Source organism: Sceloporus occidentalis, unplaced genomic scaffold (genome assembly GCF_023333645.1).
Source record: "Sceloporus occidentalis isolate IW3139 unplaced genomic scaffold, rSceOcc1.0.p SCAF_6, whole genome shotgun sequence".
Classification (NCBI taxonomy): Eukaryota; Metazoa; Chordata; class Lepidosauria; order Squamata; family Phrynosomatidae; genus Sceloporus; species Sceloporus occidentalis.
Genome location: NW_028316986.1, coordinates 39,217,445 through 39,236,525, shown reverse-complemented (window position 1 = coordinate 39,236,525; position 19,081 = coordinate 39,217,445). Strand labels below are relative to the sequence as shown.

Here is a 19,081-nt window from a genome sequence, read left to right as displayed (position 1 = left end):
GGGTCTCTGGATTTTAGGGGGTTATTCATTGCAAATACTTTCTTCATACAACCAGTGGGGAGACTGGACATCACCAGATGCAATACAAAAATAGGATACATTGTATAATTGGAAGTAGAAAATGGAGAAGCTCTGTTATTGTGGCCAAAACTAGACCAGGTACAGACTGTGGTACAGATCATGAACTGCTTATATCAAAAATTAGAGCAAAGCTGAAAAAAAAGCAAAAAAGTAATCATACCAAAAATGATCTGAACAATATTTCAACAGAATTTACAGACAATGTAAGAAATAGATTTGTACTATTAAACATAATTGACCAGGAAGCACAATAGCTAATGATGTGCACCAACAATTTGCAGAAGAAAATCAGTGTTTGTTTTATAAACTGTAGCAGAGCATTTGACTGTATAGACCACAAAAAGCTATGGATTGCATTTAAAGACATGGGAATGCCACTACATTTGGTAGTTATAATGAGAAAACTAAGGACAAGAGGCTATTGTTAAAACAGAATATAGAAAAACAGAATGGTTCCCAATTGGCAAAGGGGTCAGAAAAGGCTGTATTCTGTCTCCTTATTTGCCCAACTTGTATGCAGAAAATAACATACAAAGAACAGGTTTAGACACAGTGAAAGGAGGAGTGAAGATAGGAGGAGAGAATATCAACAATTTAAGATATGTAGTCAATAGCACACTACTAGCTGAAAACATCATAGACTTCAAACAATTACTAAGCCAAATAAGAAAGTGCAAAGGAAGGCTTACTGCTGAACATAAAACAAAAATAATGACCACAGAGAAACTGCATAAATTCAACCTAGACAGATGAGGAAATTGAAATAGTTAATGTACAGATGTGAGAGCTGGACAAGGAAGCAAGTGGATAATAAGAAAATCAGCTCATTTGCGATGTGGTGCTGGAGAAGAGTGCTGAGAATACCATGGACAGCTAAAAAGACAAAACAAATGGGTCCTTGGACAGTTCAAGCCTGAACCTGAAAGACAAGATGATCAAATAGAAGATGCTGTAGCCACATCATGAGAAGGCATGACTCATTAGAAAATTCAATAATGCTAGGAAAGGTAGAAGATAGTCAGAAGTGAGAAAGACCACACGCCAGATAGATAGAACCTAATCAGGGAGGTCGGAGGCCTGAATCTACAGGACCTAAGCAGAGCAGTGGGGGATAGGGTGTCTTGCAGATGTCTCATTCACAGGGTTGCCATGAGTCAAAGTCGACTCGAGGACATTTAGCAACAACAAATAACATGTTACAATACAAATATTGTATATAGCAAATAATATTGTAGGAATTTTTCTATTGTAGGATAATAATAAAAAAAGAATCACCAATACTCCAAATCTCTAGGAATAATACATACAGTGCACCCGCATTATATGCAGGTGCGCCTTATGTGACTTCCAGCATACGGTGGAAGCCTGCCAGAAGAAGCTGTGCCGCCCACTGGAAAAAATAATAGCACGCACCCATGGAGCATACGCTGTGGGCTGCCGCGGGCACAACCCCATTATCTTTAATGGGGCTTGAGCATCCGTGGAATTTCCCTTACATGGGGTGGGGAGGATCCAGAACGGATTCCCCCGCGTAAGGGAAGGGACCACTATCACCGTTTCATTTTTCACCATCTGTTTTTAAAGCTAGAAATTATGTTCCATTGCATGTTTTCGTGTTCCGTTTTAATGGCATACCTGTTCTCACATACTTTGCAGGGAAATAGCCAATCATCTGTGCAGGGTTTTCTATCTGATTTTTTTCAAAGGCAAAGCTATTAAAAAAGGACAGAACTTTCCCTTGTGCTAATAGAATTCTTCTTGGGTGTTTGTTTTAAATAAGGTGGCACTTCTCTTCCTTTATGTATGTGCTTCATCCTGCAGCATATAGTATTCAGGGCTCTTGGGTATCAAAAACTCTGTAATTGATACATGATAAGAGTCCAAAATGTTTAAAGCCACAAAGTATTTAACAGTTATCTTAGTAGGCACTGATGTTCAGCTTATTTGCTTCACTTCAATGATCAATTCTAACATTTCTATTTCTGCCTGTCTTTTAATCTTTGAATACAAGGAAGCACATTTTCTCATCAGATCTATAGAACATCTCACATGCATCGACAATGCTCATATTCAATATGGTAAGTACCAAAAGGGCTCTTAAATGTTTCAGTGCAACAAGATGAGTGTGCATAGATTGTGTTTAGCTAGATTTCCTGGGATCTGAATAATCTTTGGAGGTTTCCATGCAAAAACATTGTCAGAAGGTATTGTTGTTGTTCACAAGAAATCCAATTCTATAAAAAGTAGCAAAAAGACAGTCCACACTCATTTCAATTGAAGCGATTTTCATGAGGGAAGCACTTTTTAATAGGTCTAAACTTCAGAGGTGAGGGGAGACCTGAATATGATTCAGACTACCAGAATACCACTCTCATTCTTTTGCAAAGTTGTGGTTTTGGTCATTGACTATTCAAACAGTTTTCCACTCCCTTTTAAAACAGTGTTAATAGAACTGACTGATTGCCTTTCTGTCTGTCTCTTACATCTTCCATTTCTCACAAGGACTCAGGTGACTCATAACAAGATTAACTAACTTGATACAGATAAAAACAAAAAATTATAATATCAAAACAGTTGCAACAGTTACATTCCTCGAACAGGAGAGGCAGGATACAAATAAATATTATTATTATTATTATTATTATTATTATTATTATTACCAAAACAGTTACACAAATTACAATATTAAGATACAGATGGTTTAAAAGTAATTTAACGACACATCAGTTGCAAAGTGTAACATCCCCTTATTAAAAATGGGAAAGGATTGATCTCATTCTGATGAAATTAAGGTTCTTTTGTGGAGCAGTAATATTAACATGTTCAAACATTACCTGCCCAACACATTTGCCTAATTTTGGGGGGGGGGGGGGCTGGGGGGGCACAGATGCAATTTTTTTTACCTAACTCTGCTCTGGAGCTTAAATTCATGTAATTGTTGCAGGAATTGCATTGATGATGTGGAACACATTCATAGTGAAAAGGCTTTCTGCTGCTACCTACTTAATGGACAAGGTAATTGTTACACTTTCTCATTTTTCAGCAAAGTTGGGAGAACATTGTGGTTTAAACCAGAATTGTCCCTCAGTTAAATCTTAGTTTTATCAGGTCACTTAGCTTGCTTCTAAGTATATTTCCATGTGAATAAACAGTTTTGAAGAGAAAAAAATGCACTTTTTAGATAAGGTACACGCACATTGTAGCAGATACTTTCTTATAAGTAGCAGGTACTTTTTAATGTTTTTCTTCTTGGTGTAATGCCATACAATAACAAGTTACTCTCAACATATGGAAGAGTAGTTGGGTCAAACTAAAAATTAAAGTATTGTGAGATACATGTTTATTTTAATGAAATGTTAAATTGCATTTCTAAAATTATTATTTTAAATATACACATACCTTTTTTTTTTTAAAAAAAAATGTCTAGCTGCATCTGGAATTTTGGCTGGAGTTAGATGCTCATGCCAACAGTCACTAACAAGGAAAACATTTACCTCAAACAGAAAGGACACAATGTCTGGCATTCTGTTAACACACATGTCCCAGCAGAAGGCAAACGTGTGTGCATTTTGGTCATTCAGAGGGAGCAATTCAACACCGGCTTGTGCAACAACCCCACCCTCTTTGAACCCAGTTGTCTGTTGCTGTGGACCAATGCAGGATAGCAGCCATTGTTGGGTTGGTGAAAAGAAAACTCAACTAGAATGGAAGCTTGAAGAATGAATTGATTTTTCCTCTGCTTTGCGGGCTTCATAGGAAATGGCAGCGGAGCAAAAGGGTGGGAGGAGATCTTTACATTGATTGGTGGGAGCATACCAGTATGTTGTGTTCACTGTTTTTTTGTTACACAGCTTCTCACTAAGAAAACCTTTCTGTAATAGGTTGGAAAAGCACCAAAGGACAGATTGTGCAGAAGGGTAAGTAGTTTCTTTACTGCTATATTTTATTGAAGGGAATGTGTAAGAATGACATATCTGGTGGCATTTGTAGCCCATTTTAAACATGGCCAAAATGGGTGGAATAAACATGTGAAGATGGGGAGTGGTACTCTCCGTGTGATTTGACACAACAGGAGACTGCCCTCTTCAGACAATGTGCAGAGGGCAACAATAACAGGGACTGAGGAGGGTGGAACTGCTGTATTCTTTCCTCTTGCTTATTTTAACTACATTGTTAATGCCTAACTTCACAGATTATGTTAACTTGAAATGGGGAATTCCTTCCAGTTCCAATTATGATAGTAGTTCTGGCCTGCGTAAAGTACTGCTGGCTATCAGTCCTGCCCAGTTACAGTATTTAACCAAAGGTCAAATTTATGATAAAAAGTTAAGCTTTCGTGAAACCAAAGTGACTATGAACAATTCTGTATCTCTACCTAAGTAACTTATTTGGCTTTTGTCAGAATAATTACTAATACTAATGTAACCATTTAATTCTAAAGCCAAGCAGAATTGATCGCCAGTAATGTGTTCAAATCCAAACATTTTCATTTTGCACATTTTGTTTTTTAATCACCAGAAAATTTTAATCTATTTATAATCTCTTTACAGTATGTATTGCATAGATATTAATTGGAGTGCAAATTTAATGATCTTTAGAATAGTTTTAAAAATATGTGCAATGAACCATGGTGGTTAATTTGTTGCTTTTCCTATGAACACAATTTATTTCATCCAGAAACCCAGAAATGTTTAAAGCTTTATTCAGGAGGGGAAATGGCTTATTTGTTTGTTTGTTTGTTTGTTTGTCATATAGGATGTAGGGATGAGTGATACTGCACTGACATCTTTTCTTGGCTCTTGCTCGGATCTTCTTCAGACTCTCATGGAGGTAAACCTCACCACCTCAGTTTATACCTCACGTTGTTTTTAATAGGTTAATAAAGTGTGCTGTATAAGCGTACTGTGAAACTGAATTTGTCTGCAACATAGACAAAATGTAAAGTTTTATACAGCCTAGGATCCTTATGTCTCTTTATAAAGATCCTTGAACAGCATTCTTGAAAGGCAAGGGCAAGAATAATATAAGCATTTTCAGCAAAGTAGAGTCTAGAGTGCATTTAATTTTTAAAAACGTTATCACTTTGAAACATGCTATTTTGGCATGACATTCTTCTTTCATTTGCATCCTTCATAACGAAAACCTTTTGTCTTCACAAAATATTGGAAAGGGGGAAATCAAAATTTACAGGAAGTATGGGTAATCAAGGTGAACAAATTAATGGTGATGGATAAGATAACTATGGCAACTAACAGCAAAACAGAACAAACATTTCAAAGAAAATGGGAAAAAGAACAAATTATGGAACTAAAGTCAGCTACAGAAAAGTAGCTGTCTCCCCTCTTGTCGAGAGAAAAAGGAATAACTAAATTAAGTTACAGTTACTATATGGGATGGTGAGCAAGGCCCAATCAAGGAAGATAACAGAAGTGACAATGTTATCTTACCATGTACAGTATAGGATAACCATGCGTTAATTTTGTTGATAAACAATGTCATGTTAATTTTTTTGTTGTATGTATATATGTCTAATATGTATATTATGTGTTTATAATAATAAAAAAAGAAAAAAATAACAAAAACCTTTGAAAAAGCTTTGGATATGACAAATTCACAAACTAAATTACTGTTTCAAACATGCCAGTGCTTCTTTCTGCTTTACTACTCTAGGCTGATGTACGGAGTGATGAGATGCAACCTCCTGTGCTGGACACAGAAGATGCCTGGGTGTCTGTTGAAGGACAGATCTCCTTAGTGGAACTAGCCCTTGAGCAGAAACACATCCATTACCCCCTTGTTCAACACCAGTCTGTACTCTGCACTGTCCTGTATGCAATCATGAAGTTTTCCCTAAAGAGTGTGAAGCCCCTCTCTCTCTTTGACAGCAAGGTATGTCTGCATAAGAGTGATTATGAATTCTTGCCCGCACTGAGAACAGTCAGCCACTATGAAATATATTTTTTATGTATTTAGGACAAGGGTTGGAAGACTAAATTTCAAATCCAGCCATCTTTGTCAGGTGCTTCAAGATCCTTTTCCTCATTGCTGCCCCTTGTGACTCTTGAAATAATGAATTGCAGCTTTAAGGGAAAGTCACAAATATTCCATGAAGACTTTAGCCAGCCCTTGTGGGGTTTCTTTTGTTCCTGTGTTTTGTATAGCTTACTGTGCATTCAAAGCTGTTTCACCTTTGAAGATTTCAAGTAGAAAACAATACTGAAACTACAATAAATTACACATGACCATTTTTATGCTTGGTGTATAAATGAATGAGGCTTCCCACTTCTTCCATAATTTCAATTTTATAGAATGTGATAATTTTCTCCTTCATAGTTTGTTTAACTTTGAAAACTGTTCCATCTTACAGTGGAAATAAAATGTGTACCTAAGAATCATTATTAATTTTAATGAGAGATGGTGGTGTATACACTGAATAAACAGCAACAAAAATATCACAAGGATGAAAGTATTCATCTGTTTGTGTTAGTGGTATAGGTTTCTGTTCTCCCATGTTACTCCAGTCTTTATTTTCTTAAAATGTATTGTTTGTGCTTCCTCCATGCAGGGTAAAAATGCCTTTTTCAAAGATCTTACTTCAATTCAGTTGCTGCCAAGTGGTGATGTAGATCCAGCTCTGCTGTCTGTACGGCATCAAGTAAGTTAAGTGATTGGGTAGAGAGGATGGATAACACTAGTGTGTTTTGTAAAACTAAACTGTTACTGATGTGGTCATCTTGTTTTACTCATCCCATCCAGTTCTTAACCAAACTAGTGAGTGCAGTGGCACAAGCCCACGGCAAACCAGAAGAGTCAGTTGCTGTGTCAGTGAAGGACAGAGATTGGCCGACATTAGCTTTGGATTTGTCTCAGCATCTTCAAGTCACTGAGGATGTGATCAGAAGGCACTATGTGTGTGAGCTCTACAATTATGGCCTGGATCAGCTTGGAGAAGAGGTAAAAAGTTAATGTAGCAAAAAAATGATTTTTTTCCCTGCCAGAAGATAGTAGGATATGTTTCCTGATGTAAAATCAAGGTGGGCAAACTGTGGTGCACAGGTGCCCATACACCCAAAATGGCCAGTAGTGCTCCCAGCCTTTCAGACAGAGTGCCCTCCACTCCATTGTTTTAGGCTCAAGGAGCTTTTTGTTAAAACTGGAAGTGTCTTTTTGGTTTAGAAAGAAGCCATTCCTCCTGCTTGCTTGCTTTCGTTTTCTTTCTTTCTTTGCATACACTTCCCCCCTCTGTACTAAATTAGAATGAATGGCTTGGATCTCAGTTGATGTTATAAATATGTCTTCTAATGTGCAGGCTATTCTTCAAGTCCATGACAAAGAAGTCCTTGCATCTCAGCTCTTGGTGCTGACAGGACAGAGACTGGCCTATGCCTTATTGCACACACAGACCAAGGAAGGCATGGAGCTCCTAGCCAGGTTACCTCCAACACTCTGCACGTGGCTTAAAGCTATGGTAAGTTGCTTTGACTGAAAATGGAGCCTCTTCACCAAAGTGTATAACTAGGAATAACTCGTATTTCCCAAAGTTCTCATCTAGTGTTTTGAGAAATGCCATGTACATGATGCACAGTACTAAAGTTCAACATTTCTGGAAAAGAATTTCATTCTCAATGTGTCTAGAGTTAACTCTCTCTTTTAAATATGTTTTCAGCCGCCTTGAGTTTCATTAATGGGAGAAAGGCAGGGCGTAAGTGAATAAAATTATAATAACAATGATAAAAGAAAAATAACTTGAAAATGGCTTTTTTTCTTTTAATACAGGACCCCCAGGATCTTCAAAATGTAGATGTGCCAATTACCACAACAGCAAAGCTAGTGGATAAAGTGATAGAACATTTGCCAGAAAACCATGGCCAGTACAGTGTTGCCTTGAATCTGATTGAGGCAGTGGACGCAATGTCATGATGGCATCATTTACCTTTTCTGCTAATAGTTTCAATCAGTTATCTAACATAATTTAAGTGCATGGCTCTTATTACAGACTGCAGCAGAACCATTTTGAGAAACCAATTCCATGTGACTTTTGTAATCAAGTAACATAAGGATTTTAGAAAATGGTTTCAAAATGAAATCCAACCTTACAGTGGTGGGTAATACCAGCAATCTGTCATCCTTGTACATTTGTCTATAACCCTAAATATTTATTTCTAACTTCAAGCACTTGTGCAGTAGTTCAGGTTTTAAGAACAGTGTTAGTGCTGTTCAAATTAATATGTTAGTTTTTCATGTGCTAAAAGGTACTCCTGCTTTTTAAATGTTAATGACCAGAATTTAATTAGAACTTGAGAAAGCAGAGCGCCTACCTATTATGGATGTTGTTTACATAAGGCATCTGGTTTTCAGACTAGTAGATCAGTTGCTTTTAGCAAAGGAGCATCCAGCACTGGAGGGCAGCTGGCTTACTCTTCAGACAACCTGTCTCCGTTGAAGAAAGAATCAATACAGAAGCAAGATGGTCTTCTCAAATGTTTTGACAAGCTATCAAACATAAAATCAGGAATCTAATTTAAGCTGATCTAGAAATACTAAGTTTTTTGTAACAATTCCCACTGTTGTACAGTCTGTTGTAAAAAATATTGTAAATTGTGTCCACTACTAGATTCTTTTTGCTGAAATTTCTGCTCTCCATACATAGCGGTCCGAGATATGAAGTATTAAAATTAAACTTGGTATTCTTCTGTGGCATATTTACTCTTCTATAGTGGACACTGATTTCAGTTACCCATATTGCAACTTGCTTAACAGAAAAGTTGGTACCAAAGGAAGAAAGAATAGGGATAGGTTAAATCAGCTGATCATGTTTCAGCAAAGTTTTTGTTCAAAAACTAACAATATGCACATGTGAGATGAAATAACCAGGTTATGATAAGCCTTTAGTTAATAAAAACATTGCCAGCCTTCTAGAGAGCATTCAGGGATGTTTTTTTTTCCTTTTGCAAGATTCCACTTTTCTTTTTGATGGCCAGACTTATAGATCTGTGTCTTTTAACATGCTTAGGGTAGCTGGTGAGGCTGTCTTATCTGCTCTCTTTTTGTTATTTGCCTGTACTGGATTCTGGAGGCAGGTGTTGTTACTGGGGAAGATAGGCACATGGAAGCTTGATTGCAGTCTACTGCAGGGATGTTGCTGCCTGTCACTGAAAGTCTGTATTTCTCTAGCTTTCTCTGACATCCTCTGAATGCTGACTTTAAAAAAAAATAGCTAGAAAGAGAAGGGTGGGCATAGCAACTATGCAAAAAAAGCTTCAATGTCAGAGGCACTGTTAACTCTGCCTGTATTGTTTGTCTCAACAGCATAGGGAGTTGGATGGCCACTGTTAATCACTCCAGCAAGGGGAGGGAGACAGCTGACATGCAACAGTATAAGAACTTATAAATCAATGATATTGAATCCCTTGGGACCCCCCCCCCCCTTTTCATCCCCCTTAACATCTACCTACACTCAACATTGTATGTGGGGCACAGAAAAGGTTGGGAACTACTAAGGGATGGGAAGGTATGTTCCTTATACCCTTCCCTTCTGTCAGTTGCACAGGCAAAAGCTATTAGAATGATGGGTGACCCTCTCAGATGGCTGATCAAGCCCAGGTTAGGGATTATACTTCTTTGTTGTTGATGTGCCCAGTACAAGATATTTCTTGTTATATAACAGCTACAATATCTCAATAATGCATTTGAGTTCATTTTCTCAGGTATTCCTTCTACTATGGAATTACTGAACACTGATTACATGTCATGTTAGGAGAGAGCCAGTGAGCATTTTATTAAGTATACAAGCTGAAATATATACAGTATTCATTTTCAGACTTCTCTCCACCACTCATTTCACAGAAACCTTATGTTTTCCTCATACATATTTCCACATTCTTTCAAATTTTCCATAAACCATCAGCCTTCATGCAACCATGGAAGCAGCCTGACTATTTCAAATGTGCATCATTTCCCACTGAGTATTTCCATACAGCGTGTACAGGGTGTGTCTGTTGAATCTGCAGTGTATCTTCGGCAGCGGAGACATTTTAATTTGGCAGCTGGTAGAACTATGACTTTATAGGAGGATTCTTCACGGATATCACCATCTATTAAAAAAAGATTCAGACGGGACAAATTACCAACTTGTAGAAGACCATTCCTACTAGCCCACCCTTGAAACAAAACTCCTCTATCTAGCCTAGTCATCAGTTCATCCAAAATACTTCCATTTTTTTTAAAAAAAAACGAAGTATTTCCTTCAACACTTACCTTCTAAATTTATCAGAAATGTTCCTTTAATCATGTCATCAGTTGCCATCTCTCTAGGTATTTCAGCCAGCAGTGTCGTCTGCGATGCCATCATTATTTCATTTAGCTGGGATGTACTAGAACACTCCTCATGTTGCAGCACCTGGAGATGAACTATTGTCAGAACTGACGAACTGGAAAATCTGTAAAAGGTTTAAGCAGTTTTGGGACTATCTGTAGATAATGGTTTCAGCTCTTCAGAGTAAGGTGGATGTAGGTAGGGGCTTATGATATCCAAATGGTGTTTTGCTCCAACTCCCATCAGTCTTCGTTAAAACAGTCAGGGAAGATGGGAACAAGACTCCATGAAATCTGTAGGCATACAGGTTTCCTATTTCTGCTATAGAGGGAACAGAGTACAGATAGAATGATGGCTAATAATATTGTATCAAAGGGGAAAACAGCATTAAGTCACACATCCGCACATGACTATGAAATCATTAGTCTACCTAAAAATCTGAGAATTTAATTGCTAGAAAGATTTTAAATGGTGAAAGACTTTCCCTGACAATGGTACCACAATAACAAATGTGAATAGGAAACATTTCATAGTTGTAAGTCTAACATCACTAACAGGATTTAAGCTTCAATTGCTAATTATTTTCCAAACAAACAGTATTTTCTCTATACTGTACTAAATTATATTTTTTTGAAGTAACAAAGATTCACATCACAAGAGATTGTGTGCCTAAAAATTAAGAAATTTTTTTTTTACCATAAAAGCTGTTCAACAGTGGAATAGATTGCCTTGGAGAGTGATGGACTGTCTGCCTGTGGAGGTCTTTAAATAAGAGGCTGGATTGGCATCTATCAGGAGTGTTTAATTGTGTATTCCAGCGTGGCAGGGGGCTGGACTAGGTGGCCTTTGTGGTCCCTTCCAAGTCTAAAATGCTATTATTCTAACTAATTTTTATTAAGTAAAGACTATATCACACACAGAAAATCAGTTTTTCCCCATAACTTCAAGAGTTTCTGGAAATTTTGCATCTGTATCTCTTTGTCTAGTAGAACCAGCATGGTGCAGTAGTTTGAGCACTGGACTCTGGAGGCCAGGGTTAGAATCCCAACTCAGCCATGTAAACCTACTGACTGACCTTGCACAAGCCATAATACCTCAGCTTCAGAGGAATGCAATGGCAAACCCCTTGATAGATTCATCTTAGGGTCACTTTAGGTCGGAAATGACTTAAAGGCACACAACAACAACAACATTTTGTCCTATGATTGCAAGACTTAAAAAGCATCCTCTGTATAGGTGAGAAGATATTTAAAAACTAATGGGGACAAAAAGTGTAGAATGGAGTTTTATTAAGACAAATCAGGATGCTTTCACAATTAAAGACAGAGATAAACCTCATGGGACCGCTTGCCTTGTGCATTCTCTGTTCTGGGAGGCATTTGCCAGATATTATGTATCTCGTGTTTCTGTTACAATATGAACCAATGGATCCAAATAATAAGATATTGCCTCAGAGGGTTTTGAAGTCGTCACCTCTGGAGGTCTTTAAACAGAGGTTAGATGGGCATTTGTCAGGAGTGCTTTAAATGTGCATTCCTGCATGGCAAGAGGGTGGAATAGATGGCTCTTGTGGTTCCATTGCAACTCTTAGATTCTATTATTCTAATTTCATGGTTAAGGGTAAGGCAATTTACTGCACTGTCAAAAGTTAAACTGCTTCCTTGATCTTATATTTTATACTGGTCCCTTTAACTTATTTTGGAGAAATTTCACCTCCTGGTGCAAATCTTTACCCTAAATACATCAGGAGAGTGCTCTGTCTACTTGTCTCCATCACCTATTCCATTATCCTTTGTTCACAGAGGGCAGCTTGCTGAAGGGGGCAGTCTCTGTCCTATTACCCCTGACAAGAAACAAGATACCATGTCCATCAGATCCCATTGCATCATAAAAACATAAGGTCAAGCCTGGTTAGGATTTGGATGAGAGACTACTAAGGAATACCAAGTGCTACATTTCAGAGGGAGTCAATGGAAAACCAGCTCTGACTATTTCTTGTTGAAGAAAACCCTAAGAAATTCATGGGGTTGCCAAAAGTCAACAGGTGACCTGAAGATGAGACAAACACAAGTGACATGTGGAGTCGAAGGCTTTCATGGCTGGCATCCATAGTTTTTTATGAGGTTTTCAGGCTATGTGGCCATGTTCTAGAAGAGTTTCTTCCTGAAGTGACATGCTCATACAATGTTCTGACAAAGTACAATGCTTCCGATTCTCTGTTGCTTGTGTGTATTTATGTTAGTAATAATTAAATATTTGCCACAAGGCAGAAGTTTAAATCACAGCTAGTGATTTTCCAGCCTACCTCCATTAATTCAAAGAGTAGTCCTGGCTCAATTATAAGGACCACTTGATATTCCAGAGCATTTTTCCCTGCAATGGAACCCAAGAAAGCATCTCGCATCGCACAGGCTCCTTCCACTGCTTCTTCCAGGCCTGGTTTCTTCCATACAGGACTTGTGTTCATCCATCCAGAACGAAACACACTATCTGACTCTTGAATTGAAAAAAGGAACAGGCTTAATGTCTCATTCATTTGCGATAGTTTTATAGGGTAGATAGTAAAAAAAGTGTTCTGCACTGAGAAGTATTACACAGCTACCTATTCAATTTATTTTTTAAATATGGTCACTGGCAGATCCTTAGACATTATTTTAGTTCCAGGTTGCCAATATACAAGATGCTGTATGGGCTCTCAAATTTATTTCAGTGTGGACTGAAGCTCTCTACCATTCCAGATTTAAGAAATATAGATTTATAGCTTATCATCTAAATAAATAAAACTACCACCACTAACCACCCTGTTGCTTGAAAATGAAAGAGATTCTATGACATGGTTTTCAACAATGGAAAACAGGTTTAGCCCTCTAGTGGGACTGAAATGCATCATCTTTCTTTGTCTGATAGTGAATAATGCAAAAACTTTTAAGCACACTGTGTTTGGGGGTCCATGTTACAGTAATGGCAGAAACTGCCTTAAACATAACATTTTTGGGTAACATTCTGGAGTGTGTGGTGGCCTCCCAGCTCCAGGGGTTTCTGGATGAAACTGATTATCGAGATCCATTTCAATCTGACCTCAGGCCTGGTTATGGGACAGAAACAGCTTTCATCACCTTGGTGGATGATCTAGCCAGAGAAATAGACAGGGGGAGTGTTTCTTTGTTGGTTCTGCTGGGCCTCTTAGTAGCTTTCAATACCATTTACCATGGGAATCTTCTAAATGGACTCTGGGGCTTGGGGGCACTGTTGTGCATTGGTTCTGGTCTTTCTTGGAAGGGCCAACTCAGGTGGTGCTGAAGGACTCCTGTTTGACTCCCTGGTTGTTGGCCTATAGCGTCCCTCAGGGCTCTGTTTTGTCTCCCATGTTTAACATTTCCATGAAATTTCTGCAAGAGGTCACCTGGAGTTTTGGGATGGGTTGTTACCAATATGCTGATAATACCCAACTTTACCTTTTCTTTACATCTGATTTCAAGGATGCTGTCTTGGTACTGAACCAGTGTCTATGGTCAGTAATGTATTGGATGAGAGCAATCAAACTGGTCAGTTGAAAAGCAGATCAGGGAATAGGGACTCCGTCTATGCTAGAAGGGATTACACCCTACCCTGAAATCTCATTTAGATTGAGTGTTCTCCTAGTCAACTCTTACCCTGGATGCCCAGAACTCAGCAGTGTCCAGGAGTGCATTTGTACAGCTAAAACTAGTGTGCCAGCTGAGCCTATTCCTTGAGATGTCACAGTTTCACTGGCTACCAGTTCATTTCTGGGAACAATTCAAAGTGCTTGTCATGGCCTATAAAGCCCTATATGGTTTAGGTCCAGGCAATTTGAGGGACTGTATCTCCCTATACAAACCTGTCAGAGCCCTAAGATCTTCAGGAGAAGGCTTTCTTTCAGTCCCGCCATCAAAGGCTTGCTTGGTGAGGATATGAGAGCAAGCCTTCTCAGCGGCTGCTCCCACCTTCTGGAACTCCCTTCCGCTGAAGGCTAGGCTGGCCCCCTCCCTGCTTTCCTTTCTCCAGCAGGCAAAGAACTTTTTCTTTAAGCAGGCTTTCAAGGTGTAAGCAGGGGAGCATCTTGGGATATTTTATTTATCTTCTGAAACTTTTGTACATCTTTTAAATAATTTTATACTGTGTTACTTGGTGATTTTAAATGTTTTTAACATTTTATCATAAAGGTTTTTTATTTACTCTGGCAGCCATCTCCGATCCCACTCACAGAGAAAGATGGCAAAAAGGCAAATATTAAAAGAAAAAACAATAATATACAGTTTGTCATTAACTAGCAAATAAATACCCCAGATTATTATCATGCCATGGACTAGAATTCTACTATTTTAAACTACCTGATAATTCCACTTTGCCAATCCATATGCAGACAGTCTTTCTGAAAAGTAACACCCCCAGGGATGCTCAAACACAATGCTAATACAGTCTTGCACAAAAAAAAACCTTTTTTACAGGTTGCAAAGGTTCAAACCCATATCTCTTACCTTTCCTATAAGGAAGATACTGAAACACTTCTTCAGCTAGATGTGGAAGGATTGGTGCAAAAGAACGAACCATTGTGTCAAAAACCTCTGCTAAAGCTGTTTGACATGAACGGCGTTTTGGATCCTTTTCTTCTTCGCAATACAGTCTGAATTGAAGGCAGGAAATAAAACATTTACAAACAGATGGAAATTAAAGCCAGCAGACTGCATTTTAAATATGCAACATCCACGTACTAATTACAGGTTCTAAGTTATCATTCACTCTTAGCTATTTCGAAAAGAAGTGAAGAAAAAAAGAGAAATTTTTCTGGAGCAAGGGAAACCACCAACAATTTTTTTCATTGACTTACGGATATTAAGCACACACACACACAATTTGGCTGCATCTAGCTAATTCAATGCATGACCATGGCCATTTCTGTCAGCCAAGAATCATGACAATCCATTTTTATTTGTATACCGCTTTTCTGTCTGATCAAAGCGGTTCACAGTAGCATACAATACAATACAAAACAGTACAATACTCCAGCAGTACAACATAACATCAATCACATCGGCAATATTACACAGTACAATAAAAATCTCCTAACAAATACAAGTCCATTTAAAAACTATCGGTTGTGGTTGGGTATCCGGGTCTTAATTAGGGTACTCTATCTATAACCTTCAAGGGTCACATGCAACTCTAGAGTTATACCTTCCTCTTCCCTGACAACAGGGTTAAAAGAGGAGGTGAACAGAGAGGGTCACTTTAGGAAAGGCAAGCTCTGTACATACCTGTCCTTGATTATACTAAAGTAAAAGCTAGATACTTCTCTTGTATGGAAGGCTTGCAGTAATCGGATGACTTTTCCATAGTCATATTCTTTATATGCCTGAGTAACCTAAAGAATAAAATAGTAAGAAAAATGGCTGTATAAAGATATAAGTTAATAGTACGCCAGAGAAAACATTGATGCCAGACATGATGTAGGACAAGAAACTGAGAAGTAAGTATCCATTAAAAGACGTATTCATGAACGAAATTTGGCCTATTGCAATTTGCTGACCTGACAAGCTGTCATTTGTACACAATGGTATGTACTGCTAAGACTTGAACTAAATCATAGAGTTGGAAGAGACTTCAAGGGCCATGCAGAAAACCCCCTAAAAAGGTTTACATCATTATTTCCCCTTGGTGCTTCCCACTGATGGAGACAAAAAGGAGGATTGTTTAACAGGTGCATGATAGCTAACAAGGGTCAAATTAGCAAATTCTTCTGCACCATTTAGCAACCAGGGAGGTATCTGGTACCTGAAATCAACCATACCACCTAGGAAAGGGGATGGGGAGATAAAAGTGTTAGCCACAATCGCCTGAAGAAGCACAGAGCATTTATAAGGCACTAGGACTCACAGCACAAGCTCCTAAGTCTCCTTCTCTCTCTCAGGAAATGCAGGGAGAGGTGTGTGTGTTTGGGGTGGAGTGAATGGCAGCTACAAATTCTGACCTGGCCCATAAGACAAGCAAAAAATAGTAGATTCCTGCATATCACTTTTATTTTTCTTCAGCAACCTCTCTGATGAGCTACCCTCAACCTCAACCTTCAATTTCCCACCCTTTAATTTGCTAAGCCCTATTGGCTTTTTCCAATCATTTTACTTCTATGAGTACTGGCTTATACAGAGACCATAGTATCTTGGCACACTATGTCTACCTCCAGCCAGTACCTACTGCTTACCTTGTTTGCATAGTTGTGTAGCAAGTGAAGCATATACTGGTCAATTAAATACATCTCTGATGTGGGGATTGAGTCTGTTTCTGGACTGAAGCCTGCAAGATTGCCTAACAAAAAACGGAGTGTGTTCCGAAGCTGTGAACAAAACCAATATGTTATACACTTTAAAACCATAAGTACTCTGCAAAATATCAAATGATCATTTAAAGCTTTATTTCCAGCACAGCTCCCTTACATCTCAAGTACTCTCCTAACACGCAGGGCTCTGGGGGTCCTGCCAAATCACTTCAACACATCAAATTTGATAACTGCCATCTGCCGGCCTGAGAGGGAGTTCACCAGGCAGGTCCAGCTCCATCAGGACTAGCCTGAAGGAAGGAGACTCCGCCCTCCATAACTGCCATCCGCCTGCCTGAGAGGGAGTTCGCCAGGCAGGTCCAGCTCCATCAGGACTAGCCTGAAGGAAGGAGACTCCGCCCTTTATAACTGCCATCCGCCGGTCTGAGAGGGAGTTCACCAGGCAGGTCCAGCTCCATCAGGACTAGCCTGAAGGAAGGAGATACCGCCCTCCATAACTGCCATCCGCTGGCCTGAGAGGGAGTTCACCAGGCAGGTCCAGCTCCATCGGGACTAGCCTGAAGGAAGGAGATTCCGCCCCCCATAACTGCCATCCGCTGGCCTGAGAGGGAGTTCACCAGGCAGGTCCAGCTCCATCAGGACTAGCCTGAAGGAAGGAGATGCCGCCCTTCATAACTTCCATCTGCCGGCCTGAGAGGGAATTCACCAGGCAGGTCCAGCCCCATCGGGACTAGCCTGAAGGAAGGAGACTCCGCCCTCCATGACTGCCATCCGCCGGCCTGAGAGGGAGTTCGCCAGGCAGGTCCAGCTCCATCAGGACTAGCCTGAAGGAAGGAGATGCCGCCCTTCATAACTGCCATCTGCTGGCCTGAGAAGGAGTTCACCAGGCAGGTCCAGCTCCATCAGGACTAGCCTGAAGGAAGTAGACTCCACCCTTCATAACTGCCATCTGTCGGCCTGAGAGGGAGTTCACCAGGCAGGTCCAGCTACATCAGTACTAGCCTGAAGGAAGGAGACTCCGCCCTCCATAACTGCCATCCACCGGCATGAGATGAGACGAGGCTGGACCTGCCTGGAGTTCACCAGGCAGGTCCAGCCTCGTCGGGACTAGCCTGAAGGAAGGAAACTCCACCCTCCATAACTGGCATCCGCCGGCCTGAGAGGGAGTTCACCAGGCAGGTCCAGCTCCATCAGGACTAGCCTGGAAGAAGGAAGAGCCCTCCCTCCAATCCATCTGCCTTGGTCCAGGCCTCAGTGGGAGAGAAGAACCATTGGACCTCATCCCCTTTCCCTCCACCATTCCCTTCTCCTTTTGTTTCGTGTCTTTTAGATTGTAAGCCTGAGGGCAGGGAACTGTCTGATTAAAAATTATTTGTAAGCCGCTCTGAGAGCCATTAGGGCTGAAGGGCGGGGTATAAATACCTAAATAAATAAATAAATAAAGTTTGTTTATAAATTCAGGGAAGAAAGAAGAGAGAAAATCTATATTACTATGAAAGTCACATGATATAGTTTGCTAATCCTGTAGCTTGCATCCACTGTTCCGGGTCCTGTTCTCTGGAGCAGCAGAAAACAAGTTTGCTCCCTCCTCAATTTGTATTCTTGACTACTGTTTCGAAAACAACCCAACCAATCAAAAACTGTAAGAAGAGGCACTGTGATTTTGCTAAGGAGGGGTGGGTTGGTTTCCTACCTTGTTGATGTCATTCCGCGCAGAGTTGAGCACAGCTGGCCCAATCAGCACTTCTGTGAAGACATTTGACTCTGCTACCCACCAGCGCAGAATATCAGCACCATATGGAGGTTCAGTGCTGTGGTCCTGGACATTGACAAGATGGGAGATTCTCTTTAATCCTGGTGATTGTTTAATAAAGACTGTGACCAGCTTACATCTCCCTTACACACACAACACATTTATAGCTGTGCATAGAGACTGACAAGAAACACACTAAAACTCTTGTCCTCTTGCCCTGATGGACAATTTTTCATAACTTTAATTTTTACATGTAATGACAAAAATAAGCAAAGATGTATATTCCTACTTAACTGTTGAAAGAAGTCATCATAGGATCTCTTTTGCTACTTTGTTCTAACTACTGCTGCCACCTGCTGTCTGAACTGTATTATAAACAGTTGGTACAAATACTAAGAAGAATGTTGAAGAAGAGAATTAGACAACAACCATTAACATGCCTCTGAAACTTAGGGGAATACATTTTCCATATCCTCCTGAAACACTTCGAGACCACCATTATTCAACCCTGTTTTCCCAGATTATTTTAGGATGATTGCTACCTTCATCCCCAGTCAGCAAATCCAATGGCCAGTGATGACAAGAATTGTAGCCTGACATCTGAGGACCCATGGCTGGGCAAACTAAAATTTTGTTC

General features: G+C 39.6%; 2 protein-coding genes across 7 annotated transcripts in view; one reads left to right on the top strand and one right to left on the bottom strand.

The window, feature by feature from the left end:
• The window catches only part of RAB3GAP2 (RAB3 GTPase activating non-catalytic protein subunit 2), a 65,353-nt gene extending 56,572 nt beyond the window's left edge, over positions 1–8,781 (top strand). For all 3 annotated transcript variants that reach the window (XM_089529341.1, XM_089529342.1, XM_089529343.1), the window contains 9 exons: positions 2,093–2,159; positions 3,026–3,096; positions 3,963–3,998; positions 4,837–4,911; positions 5,752–5,970; positions 6,647–6,736; positions 6,838–7,035; positions 7,391–7,549; positions 7,858–8,781. In XM_089529341.1, the coding sequence (XP_089385467.1) occupies positions 2,093–2,159; positions 3,026–3,096; positions 3,963–3,998; positions 4,837–4,911; positions 5,752–5,970; positions 6,647–6,736; positions 6,838–7,035; positions 7,391–7,549; positions 7,858–8,001 (1,059 nt within the window). In that variant the 3' untranslated portion in view covers positions 8,002–8,781. The remainder of the gene's footprint in view (positions 1–2,092; positions 2,160–3,025; positions 3,097–3,962; positions 3,999–4,836; positions 4,912–5,751; positions 5,971–6,646; positions 6,737–6,837; positions 7,036–7,390; positions 7,550–7,857) is intronic.
• A 1,053-nt stretch (positions 8,782–9,834) lies between these two features.
• IARS2 (isoleucyl-tRNA synthetase 2, mitochondrial) overlaps positions 9,835–19,081 on the bottom strand; it is a 47,619-nt gene continuing 38,372 nt past the window's right edge. For 2 of the 4 annotated variants that reach the window (XM_089529344.1, XM_089529345.1), the window contains exons 17-23: positions 18,385–18,510; positions 16,617–16,748; positions 15,673–15,779; positions 14,896–15,041; positions 12,702–12,892; positions 10,339–10,480; positions 9,835–10,175 (exon numbers count right to left, since the gene is read on the bottom strand). In XM_089529344.1, the coding sequence (XP_089385470.1) occupies positions 10,033–10,175; positions 10,339–10,480; positions 12,702–12,892; positions 14,896–15,041; positions 15,673–15,779; positions 16,617–16,748; positions 18,385–18,510 (987 nt within the window). In that variant the 3' untranslated portion in view covers positions 9,835–10,032. Of the gene's footprint in view, positions 10,176–10,338; positions 10,521–12,701; positions 12,893–14,895; positions 15,042–15,672; positions 15,780–16,616; positions 16,749–18,384; positions 18,511–19,081 lie in introns of those variants that run through there. The other 2 variants (XM_089529346.1, XM_089529347.1) reach the window with 2 other exon arrangements.